Genomic DNA, 24,261 nt, shown 5'->3' with positions numbered 1-24,261 from the left:
ATTTGTAATGGACGCAGGGTTTCTCTCTAACATTTCAAACATGAAGAGACGCTGTGAGCTGCAGGTTAAACAAAAATGTAGTAACAAACCAGAACTTTGACTCCGATACAGTTCTCGTCTGAATGACCAGATGTTTTAGGAGCACAATGAAACCAAGCAAAAGACCTGAAATTTTAAAAGAAACATTTAGAGATGGTATCCATGTGTTTTTATTATTAAAACTGTATAAATCAAGACTTGATGTAGTCTCAGTGTTGAAAACTTAAAACAGCCATTGTCTTGCTGAAATAAGCAAAACTTGTCTTGAAAAACACATTTAAAGAGTCACGTTGCTCCAGAATCTTTATAAATTATTCCAGATGTGAAAGTTGCATATAAAACGTGCACTAAAGCCCCATTTACAGTCACAGGTGGAGCCTTTTAACTCACGGATGCATCAACAAACTGATGTCAACATCTGTTTTTATGATATTTATGGTAGTTTTTTGCGTTTGTTGTTGGGTTTATAACGTGTCGGTGTATTTTCTGTTCAGTCATTTTCTCTGTCCTGCTCCCCGTTTCATTTAGCTCAGCTGTCTCTCATCTCCTGATCAGTCCAGTTATTCCCTCTGTCTCCATCCACACATCACTCTGGCCTTGTTATGCCTCCTGGTTATTTATTCATGTAAAAAAAAAAAATTGTTGCCATGTCAGCTTTTCATTTTTGTTCAAATATAAGTTAGGTTGTATTTTGAGGTTCTTAGTGTCTGTTTGCACTCCTGGGTTTGAAAGCTCCTAAAACTGTGACAACTGACCCGTTTTAGAAGAGATACGGAGCTCCAGCAACGACTTCCGTAGAATTATATTTTTAATTTAGTCATTTTTAAAAAGCCTTGAAGAGACATTCATCCATTGTTGGTTTAAATCAGTTTTTATTTGTTTTAGAATAAATTATGAAAATTTGCCCCCAATATGCTAAGAAATTACTATTATTTTATTCTGTAATTGTTAAAATATTTACTCACACAGTAAAAAAAAAAAAAAAAGTTTTTATTTTGCATCTATACGCTCAGCCTTAAAGGAAGACATGTTTTATTACACAACTTTTCTATCCTTAAATAAAGATTTTAGTCAAATATTATTTATTTTACATGCTGTTTTGCACCATTTTAATTCAGATATGCAGTTTAAATAATTGGCAAATCATTTAATCACATTATTTTTATTTTATTTTTGCACCCCTGGTTTTCTACCATTCCTGTAAGGCTGTTTGTACTCACACTTGGACGAGATGTGCCCTTTAAATCCAGGATCTGTTCGTAAGCAGCTGCAGAGGATTAGTGTCCCTCGCTCAGACAGACACAGACGATGCGAACAGGAAGTCAAACGGGCTGTTTTATGGAACCGACCAACATCTGAGCATCATGCATGAGGACATGTATGAACTTCATCACAGCTGACCGGAGCTCGATGGGGTCTGGAGCGAGTCAGAGAGAAGCTTCAGGTAAACCCACTGATGTCTAATCAGCAACTAGAAACTGACAGGAGGCTCTAATTAAAGTGTTCGTGAGATACAACTTGTTGTCATTTCTAACATCACAGTCTTTACATCAAATCTTTAAAATCTTAATGCTCCTGACAAATGAAGACACTGGTTAATTTTTTTTAATTGGCACCAAACAGTTAAACTTAGGTTAAAAATAAAACAAATCAGCCTTTTTTTTTTTTTTTTAATAAATAGCATCCAACAGGAAACAGTTGAAATGTGAATTTACACACAGGATTGGATCATTTAGGACACTTTGTTTATTTTTTCTTCCAGGGCTGTGGGATAAGTTACACTCAGAGCTACTCCTCCGAGGAGTCTAATTATAATTCATTATCAGTCAGTTTAATCATTGCTCTTCCAGGAAGTCCTCATAAGATATAGCTCCAACAGCCTGAACAGCTTTAGGAAACAAGTATAATCCAATTTAACTGGGCACACACACACACACACACACACACACACACTGGTACGTCCAAGTCAGCAGGTACAGTTTAGATCACCTTCAGGTCAAAGCTGACGTTTATGTTTTTTTTTAACAAGCAGCAGGAGGTGAAGAGGAGGCTGATGATGGTCATTTCAACGAGACTATTTAATAAAACAGCCCAAATACTTCCAATCCTGGTCCACAAACTTCTGAACAGCTTCCACCTTGAAGCTTTACCACTGTAATGCCACTTTAACTGGATATTTGACACGTTGTGCTGCTGATTATCCATGCTGCTGATTTCTTACCCATAAGCTGCTGTATTCATACCCATCTGCTCACAACTGACTCATGTTCAGGCTGCTGCTTAATACACCTTATTTATATTATTATTGTTAGTGTATATCTTAGCTCATTGTACAGTATAACGCTTATTTTTATTTATACTTTATATATATAGCTTTTTTGGGTGTAACTGGGACCTTGAGGACACAATTTCATTCCACCTCATGTACCACATGTGATGCGGATGACAATAAAGAACCTTTTGAAAAAAGTCTTCATCTTAGAGTTTATTGTTTAGAATATGTGCAGAAGTATATGTTTAAACAAAAGTTTGAAACAAGACATATCAAAATAAAAATGTGTCAGAGAATTTTTAGTTCAACTGAACTGGATCATCAAACCTAAACGAAAAAGTTCTGCATTTTTATGGCCAAGTATTTGCAAAAACAACAATTTTAATGGGTTATAAAATTAAAAAGAGGTTTTATGGCTTTAATGATGTTTCCAGTGAGCTTGTGGAAGAATTTGGACACTTAAGAGTCAAGGTTTGAATTTCCATCAGGTGTAAAACTTATTGTAGCTCTTATTTAGGTTGTTAAATGGAAATACCCTGCTGCTCCAGAACACCAGTAACCATTTTGATGGTTGAGGGGGTCTTAAAACCATCATGGTTGGTGAAATTTTCTAGATTTGTTTAGTCACTTAACTCTGACCTGTGAATCAAGAGGCTCCTAATCCCACGAGAAGCCTTGTGTCAATATGCAACAGAAAACTTACAAAGAACCCATTTTAAATCAGATATTGAGGCTATTTGTTACAAGCAGTCTGTCACAAAGTTGCAGTCTGTTTCCATTTATTTAGTTAAACGTGAAAAATATGCTAACTGGTCATAAAATGACATTTTAGCTCCAACGAAATGAGTCTTGAATCTGAACACTTGATGAATTGAATGATGCATTTACTGCGTTACTGTTGGATTTATTTCTATTTTCTTAAAAGCATGCCTTTCAGCCACTTTTCAACTGTTGTAGATTGTTGTTTATCAAAGTTAAACATGTTATATTTCCCTATTTTGTCAACCTCTGGGTATTTTTATGTTAAATGGTGCCATTATTTTCTTTCATGTTCTGGTCAAATGTGATTTTATTTGAGAAAATGTCATTTTAATCGCTCAAATATCCAATGTTTAACCCCAATTAATTTTCTACTTCATATAGACCTCAGGAAGGATGAATTGTTTTAATTTTCTTTATTATTACTCTCTCTCAGTTTCAGTGATGCCCCTCTCGCCTCAGCCCAGCACTGAGACAGATTCATCCAGCTCTTCTGATAGTCATCCTGTCATCATCGTCACAGCTCCATCACGAGAGGACATCTACGCCTCGCCGTCCAACATCACCATAGCTGATGCCATAAAGGAGCGGAGGCCTGGTTCTGCTCCATTTATAGTTGGGAAGAAAATAACCGGACAGTAACTGCACCTGCTGCATTATGAGGTAATGTGCATGTTTTAATTAATGATGTGATCATTCCTTAAAACTGCAAAAAGCAGGTGCTTGTTGACTTACACTCAACTTTTCTTCCAGTATTTTACATGTAGATAATAACAGAAGCAAATATAAATTACTGTCAGAATATAAAATCTGTGATATTTTAATTTAGGAGTTGCAGACTAGCCAAAGATGAGTTTACTTACAAAGTGATGAAGTCAGTTTTATTTTTGTCTGTGACTTTCACACTGAGCTGATCTGTTTGCTGTTAAAGAGTTTAGTCGTGCCAAGATCTAAAGAGTAAAGGCTTTAAAGTTCAGAGAAAGCAGGTTGAGATTTCAGTCTCAAGGAAGGCAGGAGTTGCTGATAAAGCTAAAATTTGATTATTGCTATTTTCTAATTCGTGACCAGAATTACATACAGTTTGTTTTATTCTTTTTAATTGCAGGTTTTCAATTCATTATGGACTTTAGCTGCAGAAGCGTGACTGCGGGAAACGGCGTCAAACTCCGGAAAAGCTATTTGTTGTCCACAAGGCGGCTTCAAAACAAACATTAATGGCGGCTAGCTGAAGGCTAGCTGAAGTCTAACAGAAGACCACTTCAACGTTTATTTTCTCTTGTGAACTATTAAACTAGCCGTAAATATACAAAACATGGACAATGTCGGAGAGGACGAACCGGACACCATAAGGCTGAAATCAATTAAAGACAATAAAACTTTCACAGTTCCTCAAAACGACAGGGTAAGTTAAAAAAAAAAAAAAAAGCTCAGGAGATGCTCGCCAAATTCTATTATTAATTTTGGTAGTTTAAGGATTTCGTGTATCTGCCACAATACAGCGCATTCAAAATACAAATTAACTGTATATTAACAAAAACCTATGTAACCAATACAACCCGGCATATGTTTAAAATAGTCAAAATGTAAACTGTAAGGGAAATCATAAAAATGCATGCTAAAGCTGTAACATTTGTTGTGAAGTTAATCTGATGCTTTTTAATAAAATAAAATAAACATACTAAAAAAATGTATGTTTCAAGATAAAGAGGAGGTCATAATGATTTACTTCACATGATGTTCAGCCCAAATAAATCAGAAACATTTTCTATAGTCACTGATTTAGATATATTTTTCTAACCATCCATCCATTATTTACCTGCTTCTTCCTTTTGAGGTCTCCAACATGTGTAATTATCAAATACAGAATATATTAAACAGGAATATGGATCTGAAAGCAAGAATTTCTGACATATTAAAAAAAAAAGTTTAGGTTTTGTTGGACGATTACTTGACTCAAACATAAATGTATACATATGCAATAATGTTTTATACATCTTCCTTTGGACATTTTGATGCTATGATGTTAGACAGATAATAAAAAAATATATATATATTTTTGAACTCCTATCATCCTTAAGACAAGAATGAAGCAAAACTTTAATCTTGCCTGTTTTTCCAGTTTGGAAGCTGCAGAAGCGTCAGAGAGTTTGAGAAACTCAACCGAATAGGGGAAGGAACGTACGGCATTGTGTGTAAGTGTAATTTTGTTGTGCATCAGTTTGATTGTAAAGATGTCCAAGAACTAAACACGTTCTTCTCTTCATTTAGACAGAGCCCGCGACACCAAGTCAGATGAAATTGTAGCACTGAAGAAAGTCCGAATGGACAAAGAGAAAGATGGTGAGACTCCCAGTTTAAGTTTAAAAACAAAAAGATCTTTGTCAAAGTTTGTAATATCAAAGACAAAATAATGTTAAATCAGACACTTTTTAATGTGTTCATTTGGTTAAAAAGTTTCCATTTGTACACTCCTGGCTATTTATCTCATAAAATATTCTTAAAATAGTTTTGTATTTGTATATATATATATATATATAAAAACAAGACAAATTTTATAAACTCTCACCAGACTTTAAAACAGGTTAACATCTTTGTCCATCTCCGGTATGTAAGATGTATGATTAGTTTTGTGTACCCTTCTAGAGGGATGCTTTTAAACCTTTTGTGTCGCTGAGGCGTTAACGTGTCAGATCTTCTCCCTTCCTGTCAGGGATCCCCATCAGCAGCCTCAGAGAGATCACGTTGCTGCTGAGGCTGAGACATCCCAACATCGTGGAGCTGAAAGAGGTTGTTGTTGGCAGCCATTTGGAAAGGTATCACACAGACACTCAGAAACCCAAAGAAAATTAGCAGGATTTGTGATGGAGTGGGAGTTTTTACATTTAGATGAACTACTGTCCACATCTGTAATTGTGTGTAAAGTTGTTAACAAGATTATCACAAAGGTCACGTGGCTCTAAATTTTCCCGACAAAGTCCTTGAGCAGCTTCACAGTTATTTCAATTTGTTTTGATTTTGTTTTTGCAAGATATTCTGCTTTTTTCTAAATAATATACTTTTTTTTTGTTCTTAAACATGTAAATAATCCTATTTACTCCTGCAGTTCACCACATCTGAACATTTTTGTTCCATATTAATAGAAAAATGTGAAAAACCTCTTTATTTGTTGCAGCAAACTTGATGTCCACCACTGTATGCGAGCTGTGTTTCGTGTTTTAGTTCTCTTTTTTTTTTTTTCTGTTTCCTGTTCAGTTTGTTTCTGGTGATGAGTTACTGTGAGCAGGATCTCGCCAGTTTGCTTGAAAACATGCAGACGCCGTTTTCAGAAGCTCAGGTAAGCTCGAGCAGATCTCCTGAAATCTTTTTGACTCGCAGCTTTAACACATGTAAACGTACTGTTTAATACGTTCTTTAGTTCATGTTATTTTTTTCAGGCTCACATCCAACCCCACACACTTATGTTTAACAAAAGTTTTAAAATTTTTTTCAATTTTTTATTAAAAAGGCATCTTTTTATTTTTAATACATGTTTTATGGTAGCTAAAACTGCAATTTAAAAAAGAAAAAAAGCTAAGTTTGGTTGGCTTTCCTCAAAATCCCTAAATAAATAAAACAAATGATAAAGTTAAATATAAAGTATATATGGTTGTCTGTGGTTTGCAACACTTTTACATTATAGACTTTGAATTATTTTGTATTTATTTATGTATTTATTTCCAGGTCAAATGTATTGTCCTTCAGCTGCTCAGAGGCTTGGAGTATCTGCACCACAACTTTATTATCCACAGGTCAGTCCCACATCCTCACAGCTAATAACCAACTTACAATGACTGTTTCATTTAAACTTACAGAAAATGTTCTAAAACTTAACAAGATTCACAGTTTTTATTAAATAAAACTTGTTTATGGAACATAAAATCTCAAAACAACTAGACAAGGTTTGAGATGTGACAGTAGCTAGCTGGTTTAATTGAAATACAAATGAAATTACCAATTCTTTTTCATTTTTATGGCTTTACGTCAAGTTATTTTATAACCAGCAGTATGTTGATTTGGCATCTGATTAAATGCCTGTTTATATATGTGTATACGTGAATACATGCAGTATAAAACAAATAACCAAATCTGAAAACATGGATGTGTGTGTCTGAGTTACTGAGGAGATGCTGAAGAACTTTGTGCACAGGTCAAACTAACGTTGGAGTGAATGAAGTTTGTAGTCGTAGCTTCAGAAATGAGCCTTCGGGTTGGAACGTTTCCCACAAACAACAGTTTGCAAACGCCGCACTTTAACGGGACAGAAGATGTGCAGCTGCTTCATCCTCCTCCTTCTCAATCTCGTTATCAGGGACCTGAAGGTGTCTAATCTGCTGATGACGGACAAAGGCTGCGTGAAGATCGGTGAGTTTGTTCTCCGAAAGCAACCGCCCGCCGCCATCACGGCTTTCATTGTAATCACATTACATCTGCACTGACACGCCCTGAACCCTGCCACCACCCTGACCTCCATCAGCGTTAAAATAACTTCCTTGTTATAAAAGTGACTGTTTTAGTTTTAAAAGTGACTGTTTTAGTTTTAAAACTGCGATCTCTGACGTGTTCGTTATACAGAAGGTGGGACTGATTCAAATCGTAACTGATTTAGTACTTTTTGACACAAGTTACCGTATTTTCCAGCGTACAAGTCACAGTTCTTTTTTGCATAGATTTGTCAGTCCTGCGACTTCTACGCCGAAGTGACATATACCCCCCCCCCCCCCATTCATAATGCAATTTTTGACTGATGCTTTAAATTTCTAAGAACTGCAACAGTGAGTCCTCTCGTGCGCGCTCGCTTCACTCAGCTGGTGCAGGCGGAGGAACACTGGAGAGCTAGAGGCTCTGGCCGCGATGGATAGATGGATGGATGGCGCTGCATTGCCCAGGCGAAATGAAGCTGTTTTGACCATTAAGTAAATGTGACGAGTCAGTGGTGATTCATAATAAATGCGACTTATACGCCGAATGACTTCTATATGTTTTTTCCCTCTTCATGATGCTTTTTTTGACTGATGCGTGACTTATACTCTGGAGCAACTTATACACCGGAAAATATGGCAGTTTGATTTCTCAAACGGCTGCATCAGGTTCTACAGGAGCAGCTTCTGATGTTTTTAGCCTGTTCATACCACTGATAAAATGAAAATAACAGGCATTAGTTTTTATAAAATAGTGTTTACTTTGTGCATGAAGACTGCTGAGCAAGTGCTGGAAGCTAGAAGCAACTTTTTTATTGTTACAAACCATGAAAACTGTCCTTCGAACGTAAAACGAAAGTTTACTTTCATAGTTCAGCTTCCTGTTTGCTGTGTTGGGTTTATGTTTTACAGCAATAAAAAAAGAAAAGTCTTTAATTCACTGACAAATTAAAGATCTAATGTTCCTTGAAGAGGTTCCCAGCGACTCTGGAAATCAGGGAGAACCTTGAAAGTGACGTTCACATTTTCCAGACAGGGAAAACTGAGAATCTGAACACTTATCTACTGATTAAAATTTTTTTTCATTTTCATTTAGCCTTTATTTATCCAGGTTAGTCTCATTGAGCCACGAGAACTCATTTGCAAGAGAGACCTGTTTTTTTTTTTGTTTTTTTTTTAGGGAGCACATGGTGGGGGTTAAGGGCCTTGCTCATGGGCCCAGGGTGGGGCGAATGAGGGTGGGGGGAAGTGTGGGTGTTTCACCTACCCCACCCACAATTTTGATGTTGTCGGGGCCGGGGCGTGAACCGGCGATCTTCGGATCACAAGCCCACCTCTCTAACCTCTGCGCCACCACTCCCCCAAAATATGAAGTTTCTGAGATTTTAACGTGTTCATGTTAGTATTCTGGTATCTGGAGTCCACGTTCTGCTTCTTTAGTCTATGTAGTCCATATATCCTTACTGATTGGGTTTGATGGTGTTTTAGATTACTGGTACTCATTACTGGTAGGAATGATTGCTGTAAGCTACAGTCTACTTCCTGTCATGTCTGAATGCGCGTTTCGTTTGACTGAATAATCTTCTGGAATTTCAGGATTTACTCAGGAAAAGTTCAGGGAAAACTCTGGGAATTATCTTTTTCATGGAACGCTGGGATCCCTGGTTGAAAGAGTGCATATCACCCAGAGTTTCAATCTAAGATCATTTTATAATCCAGAACGGCTCTCAGCAAACACAAAATATTTACTGAGTGTCTGTAAAGCTAAAGACACTTTTGTTTGTTAATGTAAATTAACTGTGTCGGCCCTTTTGAAATGGTTTGACTCTAAATAACTGATCAGTTGAAGATGAGGACTTTCTGGTAATTTCATTAAACTCCCTTGTTCATGAGATATTTTGCTAACAAACAGGTTTGTCTCCCAACAGCTAATGCTGAAGTTGTAAATGATTCAGCTATGACCACATAGTTTAATTAAGTTTAACTTTAATTATTGTGCTTTCTAAGGTCAGCTGGCTGTGGCGGCCATCTTGAATTGGTATAGCACCAAAAGTTAATCAGTCGTCCGACACGCAGGCTGCTGGCCTTTTTCACGTACCGCTGCGATGAGTCGTTTGTTTTTGTTTGTCTTCATGCAGCCGACTTTGGGTTGGCCCGGATGTACGGCATCCCTCAGCCCCCCATGACCCCCCGAGTGGTCACACTGTGGTGAGTGTCTCCTCACACTCACACGCCTCACGAAGTGCAGAGCAGCTGACGTGTTTTAGACGAGACTGGATACAGATTAATTTGGTCAAACGCAACAGTAACAATCCTCAGTTCTCTCCGTTTAATAATAAATAATCTCATCATGTCAAGATAAAGAACGTGTTTTATTAAGGATCAGTTTGATTTACACTTTCTGTGTTTTGTTACTCGTTTGTTTTAGGTCCATCTGTAATCAAAGAAAAATGATGTTTCAGCTCGACTTCAGCTGTTTCTGTATTTGCTTCGTGCACTTTCAGCTCGCTTCGCTGTGCTTGTGCTGCCTCAGTGGAAACTTAATCTCCTGCTGTAATCCACCCTCACTGTCTTTGTTGGCTCTGTCCCTCCTTCGTGCAGGTACCGAGCTCCAGAGCTCCTCCTGGGGACGAAGACTCAAACGACAGCTCTGGACATGTGGTGAGGAGTCGCACATTTACAGTTTACTGGATGTGGTTCGGAGGCTGACGCACATCTGGAACAGTGAGTGACGCAGGATGGGCTGGTTTCTGTCGCAGGGCTGTCGGCTGCATCCTGGCCGAGCTGCTGGCCCATAAACCTCTGCTTCCTGGAACCTCTGAGATCCAGCAGGTGGACCTGATCGTGCAGCTGCTGGGAACGCCCAGCGAGAACATCTGGCCGGTGAGACTCCAGCTGTTGGTCTTTAAAGCTAAACCTCATTGAGACAAACGAAGGGATACAGATAACGTGAAGTTACAAATCCCATCTTCTGACGGGAGCAGACGTTTAAAGTTTATGGGCGTTTATTGTAAAATGAGGAACTCAACAGATTTTCCTGCTTCGTGTTGCTGATTTCATGTTAAACATTAAAGAGAAAGTTACTGCTGCAAGATCTGGAGATGCTCCAGCTGTTTTACTGTTGGATGATGTGATTTACCAATGTAGGATTAAGAAATTGAGCAGTTAATGCAGAATTGATGTGTTCTGATATTATCAGTACTGTGTGTTGTATAATATATGGTAAATGGACTGTTCTTATATCTTTCTATCTGATCAAGATACTCAAAGCTCTTTACAACACAATCTGTGCCCTCATTTACCCGTTCACACAGCACTCTTCTAGAGCTATATAAAGATTAATCAGTGCTTGATCACATTCATACGATGGGACACGCATCAGGGTCATGAGAGGTTCAGTGTCTTGCCCAGGGACACTGTGGCATGTGACTGGTGGTGGAATCAAACCCCCAAATCTTGCGTTGGAGAACGACCGCTCTTAACCACTCAGCCACAGCTGCCCCATAATATATGTTGAGGTATCCTGTGATTCTCAGCGGTAGTGTGGATTTTTCATAATAAACCAAAATTAGACTCGGGGTTTCAAACTTTTCAGTTTCAACCAAGTACCTCTGGAGGGGATTTGACCCCCAAACTTTCACTGAAAACCAGATTAAACAGTCAGCACAAACAAAATAAACGGCTATTACTTCTGTTCTAATCTTGTTACTATTCTGAGGAAAACACAGTATTTCAATTTAATTTTATTTCTCTAAATCATCTCCAGACCTCATCCCCTCTTGCAGTCCCAGGATTCACAGTGGGATCCCCACAAATCTTTCTATTTATTCCAAATTAATCTGCTCTCACACATTTTCTTTTGCGCTGTACAACAAGAACCCAATGACGGTGCTCTTTTGTTTTTCGTTGAACCTGAGAAGCTGTTGTTTGTGTGCGCTGCAGGGTTTCTCTCAGCTCCCCCTCATCGGTCAGTACAGCCTGAGGAAGCAGCCGTACAACAACCTGAAGACTAAGTTCATCTGGCTGTCTGATGCAGGGCACAGACTGCTCAACCTGCTCTTCATGTACAACCCACAGCGCAGGTAGCCCCGTCTCATTTGACTAGTCTCATTTGTTTTAGAGTCTTCTTGACGTTTATCTGCGTTCCTGAACCAGAGCGACTGCCAAGGATTGTTTGGAGAGCTCGTACTTCAAAGAAAAACCTCTGCGTGAGTTTAAAGTTTGAAGACACATTTAAGACCGATCTCTGCTTTCCTGGCGCGTCGTTAAATCTAAACAGTTCTGCTCCTTCCAGCGTGCGAACCGGAGCTGATGCCGACGTTCCCCCACCATCGAAACAAGCGAGCCGCTCCTCCGGCCGAGAGCCACTCCAAGAGGAGCAAAGTCTGACGACGGGGAGCGACACAGACAGCCCTCTGGAGGCGACAGCTCCTGCTCCTCAGGTTTCGGAGCAGAACTTTTGGGAGCAAAACCAAAACCGTCAGATGAGAGTCAACATCTGTGCAGCTGGAGTCAAAAACCGAAGCAACATGTTGGACTTTTTACACAGAAGTAACGTATCATTTAAAAACATTTTAATTATAAATCCTACAGATCTGATTGTGCATATCAAACCATTCCATATTATTAAAAACAAACATAATTTTTAGAAAATCAAACCTCATTTATTAAAGATATAGAAATGTTTTACTGTTCTTATGAACTGAAGTTTTTAGTTATTTAAAGCTGACAGACACTGGAGAGATGGTGCAGTGGGAATTATGACCAGAAGAGGTGAAGATTTTACAACTTTCCTTCAAAAAGATAATTTTTCTCTGATCTTGTTTTGAGAAAGGAAGAAGGATCAGATTTCTCTGCTGGAAATCAAAATAAAGACCGAACAAACTTGGATTATTTTTTTTTTTTACATTTTCTTTAGCATCCAAACTTATTGATATATTACGTTAGCCCACGGTGTTGATATTCATCTGAATTTAATTATTATAACTCTTAAAGTCTTTTTGTTAAATTGAGTTTTTTGGTTTTGCTGCTGAGGTCGTTTTGGGATGTTACACATTTTGGTTCGTTTCTCTGAGAACAGGAATGTTGCGATCTCTTCCATGGATCTGCCCACAGCTGCCCTGGATCCACGTTTTATTAGTTTAGATTATCTGCCTTCAATAATCAGTATTAGATTAAAATCTGACCTGTCAGATTTGATCCTCAGCTCGGCATACGATCAAATCTCAGTTTTTAGTGCTCAGAGTCCTCGTGGCTAAAAGCTGAACTGATTAAAGACTTCCATGAGTGGGGTTATTATTTTTTATAAACATTAAAAAAGTTAAATTAGACAAGTAGATGTAAAACAAATAGAAAACCAGTCGTTTACCCCTAATTAAAAGATTTTAAATTCTTCTAGAGCTTCTAAAACTACCATGTTTGAACTGAAGGCAAAAAGAACAAAAACACTTGGAAATCTTTTTAAACGCATTTCATCTGTTTTTATGTTATAACTTTAGCTTGATGCTAAAACAATCACAACATAAATACTGTGAAGGTTTTAATCTGTTGCTATATTTGTTGTGTCAAAAAGGTTTAATTAGTTTTGTTCTCGTTTTATTATTTCATTTGAACACAAGCATCTGGCGTTTAGGAAATGTTTTAACACACAATAATAAGTTTATGTTTAGACTAAAAGATCAAATAACTCGTTTTTGAGCACAGTATGACAATTAGCAGAATTGTAGCTACAGCTCCACTCAAACTTAAATTGATTTGACTTATACTTTGAAATTGAGCTGATTCTAGTGACGGAATCACAAAGTGCTTCCAGTTTCACAACAAACTTATCATTCTATAAATAACAACCTTTTAGGTTTTAATCTCCCCTTTTAACTGATTAAAATGCAAGAAAAATAAAGTACACACCAAAAATATTAAGCAAAACCTGTTTACTTTTCCATTATTTGAACGATTTGTCTTAAAGAAAATGTTTCTGATGCGTAAATAAAGCTCAGTCTTTGCAAACAAATCTTCAGGCACTAAAAGATCTTACAAACTGCAATTGTCAGTCTTGTTCCAAAATGTTTTAACTTTAATTTTCAAATCAACTTGCATTAAGGGTCTTGGTCTGGTTTTGTTTTCAGGTGCTTCCTTCTGCAGGAGTCGCCACAGCGAGCGAACACTTTACGCCAGATGTTTCTGACAAACTGTGTTCAAACTCACAGCATCAGGATAAGAAAAAAGCCTCAAACATTAAACCCCCACTGGTTTCATTTGAAATGTGAGTTTTTATTACGTCAGGTTAAATTAGTAGTGATAGTTACATGACCAGCAGCAGGTTGGATCCAACACGGACATGAACTAATCTCCAGCTGAACCAACAGCACCTCCACAAACGCACATCTGTACTACTGCAGCACGAAGTCACCACGAGTCTGATCGCTGGTTCAGCCTGTGGTCCAGATGTCAGGGAGTCAGAACAGTTAACATCTGCTTACAATCAGCTGATCAGGAATAAAACTAAACTGTAGCGTCTGAGGGGACGTCCGAGTGAAGACTTGTCTCCCAAAAACAAAAAATCAGGCCTCCTTCAACAGGAAAGGTCAAAGTTCAAGTGTCAAGCTCGACTGGTTGCACGTAAAATGTGACTAAAAGTTATAAATAAAACACTGGAGTCAAGGTGCAAAGAGAAAGAGATGTGCCTGATTGAGTTATAAATAATAAACATCTATTTTCATTCAACATTTGAGAAAATGGAGCAAAGAGCTTTAAAAAAAAAAAAAAAAAAGCAACAAGATTTTTTCCTTTTCAACTTTTGATTAGCCAAATGATTTACTTTGTGGTTTTACAAATAGCAACAGATAAGTTGGTTTTTGTGGCGCTTTCATCCACAAATCGACTTTACTCATAAACGTGGACATCTTGTCTCGTACCTGGAAGCCAAAACAGCCGCTGAACAGTTCCTAGAGTTTGTCAATCAAAAGGAACGATCGAAGTTTCACCTCCAGTTTAGGCGTTTCTTTCACACTCAAACATAATAAACTGGACGTTTTAAAGTTTCCGGACAAAATTAAAAACTTACAAATTGTTTTTCCGATCTGATTTCTGTAAAACAAACTACTAGATGAGAAAACTGGCATATTGTGCCAAACCACCTGAAAAACATTTAAATGCTTGATGAAAAGGCAGTGGTGTGAATTAAAACCGTTTTGTTCCACTGTGAATTATTTTGTATTATTTTCCTTAAAAATATTTAACTTTTATTATTACAAAAAAGCTGGTGATAGTTTCTTGTGACAAAAAAAATCCAACTTCTAATAGTATCAAAGTGTTGCCTTGTTCTTTATTTATTACTGAAATCTGAGCTCTAAATATTTGAAATTTCTTTAGACTGGGTTATTTATTCCTCGGTCAGGCACAACTCTTACATTGAAAATACTTCGGTCAAGAATGTTTCTAACAATCTTGTTGTTCGGAGGTTCAGGCCCGATCCAGACATACTTAATTTACCTCAACATTAAATAACAAAATATCAGGCTTTTACCATTAAACATGAACAATAAGACACACAAGTTGAATAAAAACACTTGGATGCATTCGCACACCTGTGTGCCTGGCGGGGAACTGACTTCCGTCTCTTCATCAAACGTCTCGGTCCTTCGGAGGGATCGAAGCAAAGTGTGCAACAACATGTAGGATCCTTCAGTCAAACGTAATGGGGGGGGGGGGGGGGGAGAACTTTAAAGTATTTCCTCACGTAAAACGCAGCAGAGGTCATATATGAAGATTCTGCGGGCGGTGAAAGACATGAGATCTACTGTCCAACTATAAAAGTCACGCAGATTTTCTAAACAGGCTTTCAGTAAGCATCCCTCGTGATCGAGCGGGTAGAAGTCCGAAACTGAAGACGTTTATTTTTCACATCCATGAGAGGAAGGAGAGTCCAGCTGAGAGATGAGAGCCTACACAGCGATGAATCGGGTGAGGAGGCGGGGGTGTCGTTATTGGAGCCTTAAGGTGGACGACACACAAGGTGGGAGTCGGTGTCTCAGCCCTCCATCCCAAAGTCCTCTGTGAACTTCTTGACCTTCAGCAGGTCTTCTGTGTTGACTGTTGGACGGGTGGTGGACAGAGAGCGCAGCATGTCCGACTGCAGAGGGGGGGGGACAGATCCAAATCATTTATTAAAATTAAAACTTTTACATCCAACATTTCAGTTTCCTCCGTGACGCATCTCCAGGCTTTAAATTCTGCTGATTCAACACTCACATTAGCCATTCGTGTATCGAATCGTTCAGCTCCTTCAGGAGATGGGTGCAGCGATTTTTGTAGCTTTTACACATATAATAAAACTTTATTTACAACATTTTACCTCTCCAAAAAAATGCATTGAGATCTCAAATTCCTTCAAACATCATCTTTAAAAACCTGCTTACTGGCTCTATTTTTGTCTTCTTTTACTTGTTTCATGTTGTCCTGCTACTTTTAGCTAGCCTTTGACATCCCAACACTTGAATGAGTCGTTTACTTTAATACCATAAACGAAGTTCCTTTATCAGTCCCCTGTATTCAAATTGAAGTCTAGCATCACCAGTTGTGGTACTATAGCATCTGACTGTGTTGTCATTGTTGGAGGATAGTTTGTGACTCAAAATTATGAGAAAATGGGCAATGTTTCAGTTGACGTCTGTTTTCAACAGTTACTGAGTGAGTCGTGCAGCCATGTCCTGTGTGGGGAGTTTTTCAAAATGGTAAATGGTTCACAACTTATATAATATACAAGTATTGCTTATATTAAATATTACATATTGCTACATTATAGCAAATCTTTAAACTTCTCCAGGTTCTTCAAAGCTCTTCACAAAGTTTCACCATACACGCACTAATGCCGCGCCTTCCATTTATATATTTTTACGCACTATGTACAACACTTTTTATTTAAATTCTCACTCATGCTGTCCTGGTTGGGATACGGTCTTGCCCAAGGATACTTTGGTACACTACTGGGCCAAGCTGCCCCCACAAATCACAGCTCATTTTAGGTGTCCGGCTTGAAAAACATTCTGCCCACACAATGAAACAAATGACCTAAGAGTTATGATTTATTCTACTGAAGTGCACTTCTGAAATGAAGAAAGGCAGATCTGGACCTGTTTTTCAAAGGTTATAATTTATCATCAGTGTGTTTTTTTAAGACCTGGACATTCAAAGCTGTAGCCTCAGGTGCTTTCTGTCAGAGGGGAGCTCTCGTTCAGGAGTCAAAACACTTCAAGTGCTCCTGAGACGAGTTGTAGACGCCTGCGGAAAAGGCTTCTGTTGCACTAGTTTTCGAACATGTTCAAAATACAAGCACAAGATCGCACAAGAAACACACGCCTCTGTGACTCGCATGAGAAAATTAAGGATCCCCTCCAACGTTTTGGAGTCTCTCACAAACTACTCAGCGACAGTCACAACCTGATGAGATCTGACTTGATCACTCTGAAACTCAGCTCGTGTTGAAAAGGGGAACTCCTGTTCAGTTTTCTTGTTGAAGATTTTACATTAAACTGGAGCATGAAACCTCTGATCTGTTCTTAGTAAAACTCAGTATTTGTACACAGCAGCTGTCGCTGTTTTTCTTTTAGAAGATTAGTTTTACCTTGCAGCTCTTATAAGTACAAACTTGCTAAAAAAAAGAAAGAAAAGAAAAGAAAATGATAAATATTTACTTTTTCTGCATCTCACCATGCAAACTATGGGCTCCAGCAGCTTATCACTTGGCACATCCATCCAGGTCATCTCGATGGCTGCGGGGTCGCCAGGGGAACAGGGAGTCAGGAGGTCATCCACCATCAGCTGGTTGTTGCTTCTGGATGGACCGCAAACCTGCAGGAAAATGCTCCTTTTTAAGCACAGAAAGCCACGAGGAGAATTTGAACTTGAAAGAGAAAAATGTTTATAGCTGCATAAGCGGTTTTGTTTTCCCTCACCTTTTTAAAGTGAGTAGCTGACTGGACCTTCCTAACTGGCTGCATGAGAGCGTCTCGGACGATAATGCTGATGTCAGCACCTGAGTAGCCGTCTGTTTTGCGAGCGAGCTCCCGCAGGTCGGCGTCGCTCAGGCTGTGAGGCGTGTTGCCCAGATGAAGTCGAAACATCTGAGCCCGGGCCGGCTCCTCCGGCAGAGGGATGTAAATCCGTTTCTCAAATCTGACCCAGTGGAGAACAAATCTAATTTTATTTACATTTATTATTAACCTTTATCAGGCAAATCCCATTGTGATCAGATCTCTTTTGCAAGGGAGGCCTGGGCCTGAAGGAAGACTAACATGCATGTTTTTGGTCTGTGGGAGGAAACCGGGGTAAACACACGCAAGCACGAGAAGAGCATGCAAACTCCACACAGAAAGACCTCAGGTCCAACCGGGGATTGAACCAAGGACCTTCTTGCTGTGAGGTAACAGTGCTAACCACTGATCCATCATGCTGCCAACATTTGGTTTCAGCATGAAGACGTGACTGGTTTTTAAAAATCTTAAGACTTTTCCTTGTAATTAGGACCCTGTGGTGACCATATATGCAACTTGGACCATTAGTTTGATTGAAATCACTCATATACCCCGTGAAGGTTTTTTTTTCCTCCTGATTTTACTTAAACTTTTGAATTTTACACCCCCCCCCCCCCCCCCAAAAAAAAAAAAAAAAAAAATAATTGTCATTCCAACAATGCGCACCAGTAAATGAGTCACTCCTCCTGTAATGATATTTAGCTTGTACCACAGGCTCTTAAAGTTGTTTTTATGTTTTGGTTTAGATTTGATAGAGACAAAAATTATAACAATCCATTTCCATTCTGATCTGTCCCATATTCACACAAACCTCATAAAAACAAGTGAATTCAGTGTCAAATAAAGGCTACATGTGCACCGATGTTGGCCAGCAGCACAAACTGGTCACAAAAATAAATTGGACATTGTTAGACCGTCATGTTTAAATGTTCACTGCTATCTGTTCTGCGTTTACATCGTCACACGTGTGTGTTGATGAAAACGCAACTACCAACTTGTGCTCTACAACTGATCTGGGCCTTTTTAAATCTATCATAATCTTAAAACTTTTTTTTATTCAGGCGGGCTGCGGCACTCTTGGCACTTTTGTATTGTTTGTTATTAACTTTTATACTGTGAAGCATTTTGTGCACCTTTTGTCAGTCATAAAGGGCTCTATAAATAAAAGTTGATTGATTGACTGACTCCATAAGGTTGCATGATACCGCCACAAAACTAACAAAAAAAAGGCTGATTACATCACATCTTTAAGGCTGGGTTAGAAAACACCATACAGAGATCAAAGCAAAAGGACAAAAACACATTTAACTTTGGAGGTAAAGTCTGACCTTCTGCGAATGGCGGCATCAAGCACCCAGGGGATGTTGGTGGCTCCAAGCACTAAAACACCATCATTGTTGTTGCCCACACCTTGAAGAGAAAAGATAAATAATTTAAAAAACAACGCTTCAGTCATCATATATACGACTTTTTTTTTTTTCAGATTGTAAAAAAAAAAAAGTCATCCCGTTTATACTCATTTTACTCAAGTAATATGATTTATAACATTTAATATTTACATTAATAACATTCTCTGTTTTTCAGGTTTAAAAACGTTATGGCTTTGTAACTTTGACTTATAAAAGGTACATGTTTTAAATGTAAAAATGAAACATATTTACACAATTTAAACATAACTTGGACAGCACTCGGTGTGTTGTTTTTGTTCGCCTCACCTTGCATTTGGACCAGAAACTCTGTCTTAATGCGGCGGGCCGCCTCGCTCTCGTTCTCATTCCTGGAGCCGCACAGCGAATCCACCTCGTCGATGAAGATGATCGAGGGCTTGTGCTGGCGAGACAGATCGAAGAGGTTTTTCACCAGCCTGGAAGACAAAAAACAGAGAAAATCAGTATTAAAATTACAAACCTCTAGTCATGTCTGAACTTGTTAAAACTGCATTTATGTTTTCTATTGAACGTTCTCATGAACACTGTGTCGAACAGGTACAAACTTACTTCTCACTCTCTCCCAGCCACTTGGACATGAGATCTGAGGAGGACACAGAGAAAAAGGTGGAGTTGTTGGCCTCAGTGGCCACAGCCTTGGCCAGGTATGACTTTCCAGTTCCTGGAGGACCAAACAGCAGGATTCCTCTCCAGGGAGTCCGCTTTCCTGAAGATAAAGAAATGCTCAAATAAGGGCAGTCAAACACAGGAGTTTTTTTAGCGTCGACAAAGTAATTCTGATCTACATTTGTACTTGAAAATAGCTTTAAACTCCACTGGATCTCGACAGAAAACAGTATATAAACACAGTTTGTATGATAAAAGATGTAAACAGAATTAAAGAGCAAAGATTTGAACAGTACCGGTGAATAGATGAGGGAATTTGATGGGGAGGATGACCGCTTCCTTTAAAGCCTCCTTCGCTCCCTCCAGCCCAGCCACATCGTTCCACCTAACATTAGGCTTCTCCATCACAATAGCACCTAGAAACGCACAATACAATGAAGATAAAAACGTATTACACCTTATCTGCTCCGAACAACTGAAAATGAGTGGCTTTTATGTTGAAACTACTTTGATATTTTGATTCAAAAGATAAACTTTTGCATCCTTCTTTCAGTCTTCCAGCGTGCCTTCTCTTTCCTTTTCTTTCATACAAGGAACCTACCCATGAGTTGTTCCTGCAGTTTTTTCTTTTCTGGATTTTCGCCCTCACTGTCACTGTCACTCCTTAAACAAAAAATACATAGAAAACATGAAAACACAATATGGCTGGCTTCCAATTTAACAATGAATGTGTTTGCTGTGGAGTGATGCCATACTTATCATTGCTCTGTGCCTCCTTGACGGGCTTTTTGCCTTGTTTGTCTTTATTCTTCAAGTAGTCCTTAAGTTTCTCCGCTCTGTCCAAGTACTGCATGCATTTGGCTCGTATACTCTCCTTCGCCTTGTCGCTGTGGGCCTCATCTGGAAACCAAGATTCAGTCACCACCAGCACAGAGAATCACTCAACTCCACCTTAGTCACAGTTAGGTGCTACAGTCCAACACTTACATTTGATGGCATGTAGGAAATACTCCACAGCATGCTGGTACAGGCGCAAGGCCTCTTCATAATTCTTCGCCTTGTCCTCCTCTGTGGCTTTGGTGACAAGATCAATGGCTTTCTGTAGGAGATTCACAAATATGAAAAACAGGCGTTGGGTGGAAATAAATAACAAAGAAGGACTTAGAATTGTATCTTTATATTCAGTTTTGCAACACATATTGGGCCCTGTCTTGATTAAAACCTTTTAATGCTATAAAGAATCATCCTGTTATTTGAGCAGAGTCCAGCCACGTTAAGGGTAAGATATCTACTGGATTATCATCTTGCAACAAAGATTTAGCCTTACACATTGATAACCTACAGCTCATCAGTATCACTAGTAGAAAAATCCAGTTGTACAAGGAAAGATGATAAACAAGTTTTGTTAATTTTATTTTTATTTAACCTTTATTTATGCAGGCAGTCTCACTGAGGACTCATTTTCAAGAGAGACCTGCTTGGGAGCAGATGGTGGGTGTTAAGGGCCTTGCTCAAGGGCCCAGAGTGGGGCAAATGAGGGTGGAGGCAGGTGTGGGTGTTTCACCTTTCCCACCCACATTTTGATGTTATCGGTCTCAAGTGGAGCGACTGCAGGGCATGCTAACTAGCATGCTAACATTAGCTGCCTAGGTTAGCCTCTGCTTCAATATTTTTTTTTTCATCAAAACGCAACCAGTTGATGTTATAAAATATTTTCTGTTTCCTAGAATACATAAAAACTTCACTACCGATTCATAAAACGTTTAAATATTTGTTTTCTTTCACTGAAAATGACACAAGCGTATCACTGAGTGACCAACTTACTCCTTTGCTCAAAATGTTTTAATCTAGTTTTACCAATTTTAAAGCCGTTTGCGGATTTACCCGTTTTTACCTCAAATGAGATTTTAAAATGTGCAACTAACGGAATATGCGACCTGTCAAAATCCAGAAGTCCTAAAATAAAGTATAACAAATTGTTGATTTTTCGCCAGATACGTTTTGTTTTTAGACTTTAAATGGATACTGAAGACAAAAATGCCCAAATGCTAGCTCAGCTAACAAAATAAACAAGCACGCTACTAAATGGATGTCAACATCTTATTTTGATTCTAAATCAGAGGCACAACTTCAAATCTCTCATTCGGTAATTAAGGCTAACTTTCATAAAGCTAATACAACTATGGGGACTTTAGAGTCACCTCCAAGATATAAACACATCAACTTAGCTCAAACTCAAAGGTTACCTCTAAAACCGAACAAAAACAAGCTGGTGCTAGTTATGTTAGCCAGCTAACGTTAGCACACCTACCTGTAATGTTGACGTTGTCATTTCATCTCACTTTTCGGCTCTCCGCCCAAGTTATATTTTCTGACCCTCCCCAAAAGTGGATACAGGAAAACAAATAATTAACAGCTCTATTTTTTAAGTTAACGGGTTATTCGGAACATGACAATAGAAAACAGTGGCTAAAGCGCTAGCAACGACGCTGCAGCCGCTTCCATCAAATGAGTACTTCCGGTTAAAACTTTCAAAGCGCTGTAGAAAAAGTCTGACTAAACAAAAGCATATCTGACAGAAGTCTCAGATAAATCACAGCTGAGCTTCTTGCAATTTTTGTTTTATTTTATGTAAAATATAAAACGTTTATGCTCTTAATTTTAAAATAAAAATATGCACCGTATTATCCGATTGAACGGATCCAATGTCAAGCCGAATGTAGCTACTGCCACCTAGCGGCAAAATCTGTTACTGCAACATAAACTTTAAAGCATGATTTACTGAAATTCCATTTTGTAGTTGAAAAATACACATTAGAAGTCCAGTTTTGTCGTTTTTAATTTTATTTACTTACTTACTTTTTACGGGGGGGGGGGGGTGTTAAGGGTTCTGGAAGACTGAGAATCTACACCAGCATAGTTATGATCATAACTATCTGTGAGGCAAACATTCAGTTTAAAACTGACCTAAATGTGTATATTTAATGAAACATTTAAACTGATATGTCAAAAGGTTTACATTTTTAAATAATGCATACACAGACTAATGTGTCTTAAATAAGATGTACTGAAAAAGTAAAACCGATTTGATGCTGTAAGGTACATTATTAAAAACGTGCCATTAAAAAAAAAAATATATAAAAAGACACCACAAAGCTTAATGTAATCAAGAGTTTTATTGGTAGGTATTTACATTTTAGATAACTACATAACTATTACACATTGTATACTGCATCTCGTAAGGAATCTAAAATACTTTGCATTTGACAAGTTGTTGCAGCAGCGCTTTATCCTCTTGTGGATTTTAGTTTTGTGATTGTGTAGGACGCAAGCTGCCACAAATAATACCTTTGGTTAAAACAACAAGTTCTTTGATGCATTAATTTGCATAGACAACAGAGCCATGATTGCAGAAGAGTGAAGGTCTTCATGACAAGTGTACATTCACAGGTTTAAAGGGGTTAGTGCTCTGAAATTGAAATGGGACGGCCTGAAGCTTGAGGTTAACCAGGTTAACAGAATCTGATCAGGTGACGGCAACATGACCAACATAAAATCACAAGCTTCTCAAAAAGCCTCAAATGTAATCGGAACTAAATTTATACTGAGCTGACTATCTGAAACACCACATACATGTGATGTGAAGTCTACTTCTGCTTTAATAAAATTAACCAGCTTGAAAAGGAAACAGGAAATAGGAACTATACAATGCTGTGCTTTCACTTTCATTTAAAAGTTTAAATAATTAGTAAGACATCAACTTTACAACAGAAAAAAGTAACTGAGAAAGGAATGATCTTATCCAAGTACAGAACAGATTTTGTTTGTTTTCTTATGGTGTAAAGTCAGCGGACACAATTGTATATTTTGTATATTGTCTGAGGCCCAAAAGATCAGAGAAAATGTAACTTATGAGAATCAACTTAACCCTCCTGCTGCCCTTGGGTTAACGACTCACGAGGTTTCAATTTTAAACTGAAGCCATGGATCATTTTAACCCAAGGGCACAGGAGGGTTGAATATGAAGCTATTACTAAAATACATTTGAGGCTCTGTCATGTAATGCTGGGGCAAAAATTCCATTTCATTATTGGGGGGACATTATTTAAGAGCAATCCTTGGGGATGGGGGTGGGCATAGATTAATAATACTACTAATAATGACAATAATATGAATGGTCCTGTCTGGGAACCAAACTCCCGAGACGGGGAAGTGACTCACCACTACAGTAACGAGAAGCTGTCACATGTGAGTGCTTACTGGGCATTCTTTATTCATGCTAACTCCCCCATCTGAGCAACTTTCTGCACATTTCTAATGCCTTCAGTGAAGGTGGGGTGGGGTTGGGGGGGGCAAAATACATTTTTAAAGGCATAAAAGCGCTGTTTTGTTTGTAAAATGGTAGATATGCTTTGTGTTTTATATAATGCTCATTAAAAGTATAGTTTCCTGAAATGTTTTTTTTTGGATGGAACAATCTCTGTTTTTCCAGAACTGGGTGTGGTCTGACAACACCCACCCCTGGGTTTTCAGCCTATGGCATGCTGGACAAACCTTCCTGACACGCAACACAGTTGTTGTCGTTAGGGTGGACAAAATAAAAGTAAAAACTGAAGTGAAGTGGAAAGACACACTTAGATGGAAAACGT

At 38.4% G+C, this 24,261-nt stretch overlaps 2 protein-coding genes across 2 annotated transcripts; one reads left to right on the top strand and one right to left on the bottom strand.

Annotated features, from left to right (window-relative positions):
* The first annotated feature begins 3,580 nt into the window (after positions 1–3,580).
* cdk10 (cyclin-dependent kinase 10) lies at positions 3,581–12,402 on the top strand. The gene is made up of 14 exons (XM_037683382.1): positions 3,581–3,733; positions 4,176–4,472; positions 5,190–5,262; positions 5,339–5,410; positions 5,781–5,883; positions 6,323–6,404; positions 6,791–6,858; positions 7,419–7,471; positions 9,666–9,735; positions 10,129–10,188; positions 10,287–10,410; positions 11,470–11,609; positions 11,683–11,735; positions 11,822–12,402. The coding sequence occupies exons 2-14, from the start codon at positions 4,383–4,385 to the stop codon at positions 11,914–11,916; spliced, it is 1,083 nt and encodes a 360-aa protein (XP_037539310.1). The 5' UTR covers positions 3,581–3,733; positions 4,176–4,382; the 3' UTR covers positions 11,917–12,402.
* Positions 12,403–13,778: 1,376 nt separating this feature from the next.
* Positions 13,779–22,126, bottom strand: vps4a (vacuolar protein sorting 4 homolog A). Its single transcript, XM_037683381.1, has 11 exons — positions 21,924–22,126; positions 20,600–20,711; positions 20,368–20,512; positions 20,214–20,275; positions 19,909–20,028; positions 19,556–19,712; positions 19,274–19,422; positions 18,887–18,968; positions 17,481–17,700; positions 17,236–17,376; positions 13,779–15,658 (listed from the first exon to the last, which is right to left on the bottom strand). The coding sequence occupies exons 1-11, from the start codon at positions 21,942–21,944 to the stop codon at positions 15,557–15,559; spliced, it is 1,311 nt and encodes a 436-aa protein (XP_037539309.1). The 5' UTR covers positions 21,945–22,126; the 3' UTR covers positions 13,779–15,556.
* Positions 22,127–24,261: the final 2,135 nt, after the last annotated feature.

This window comes from Nematolebias whitei, chromosome 10, assembly GCF_014905685.2.
Source record: "Nematolebias whitei isolate Nwh7 chromosome 10, NemWhi1, whole genome shotgun sequence".
In the NCBI taxonomy this organism is placed as follows: domain Eukaryota; kingdom Metazoa; phylum Chordata; class Actinopteri; order Cyprinodontiformes; family Rivulidae; genus Nematolebias; species Nematolebias whitei.
This window is presented reverse-complemented; position numbering and strand designations above follow the sequence as displayed.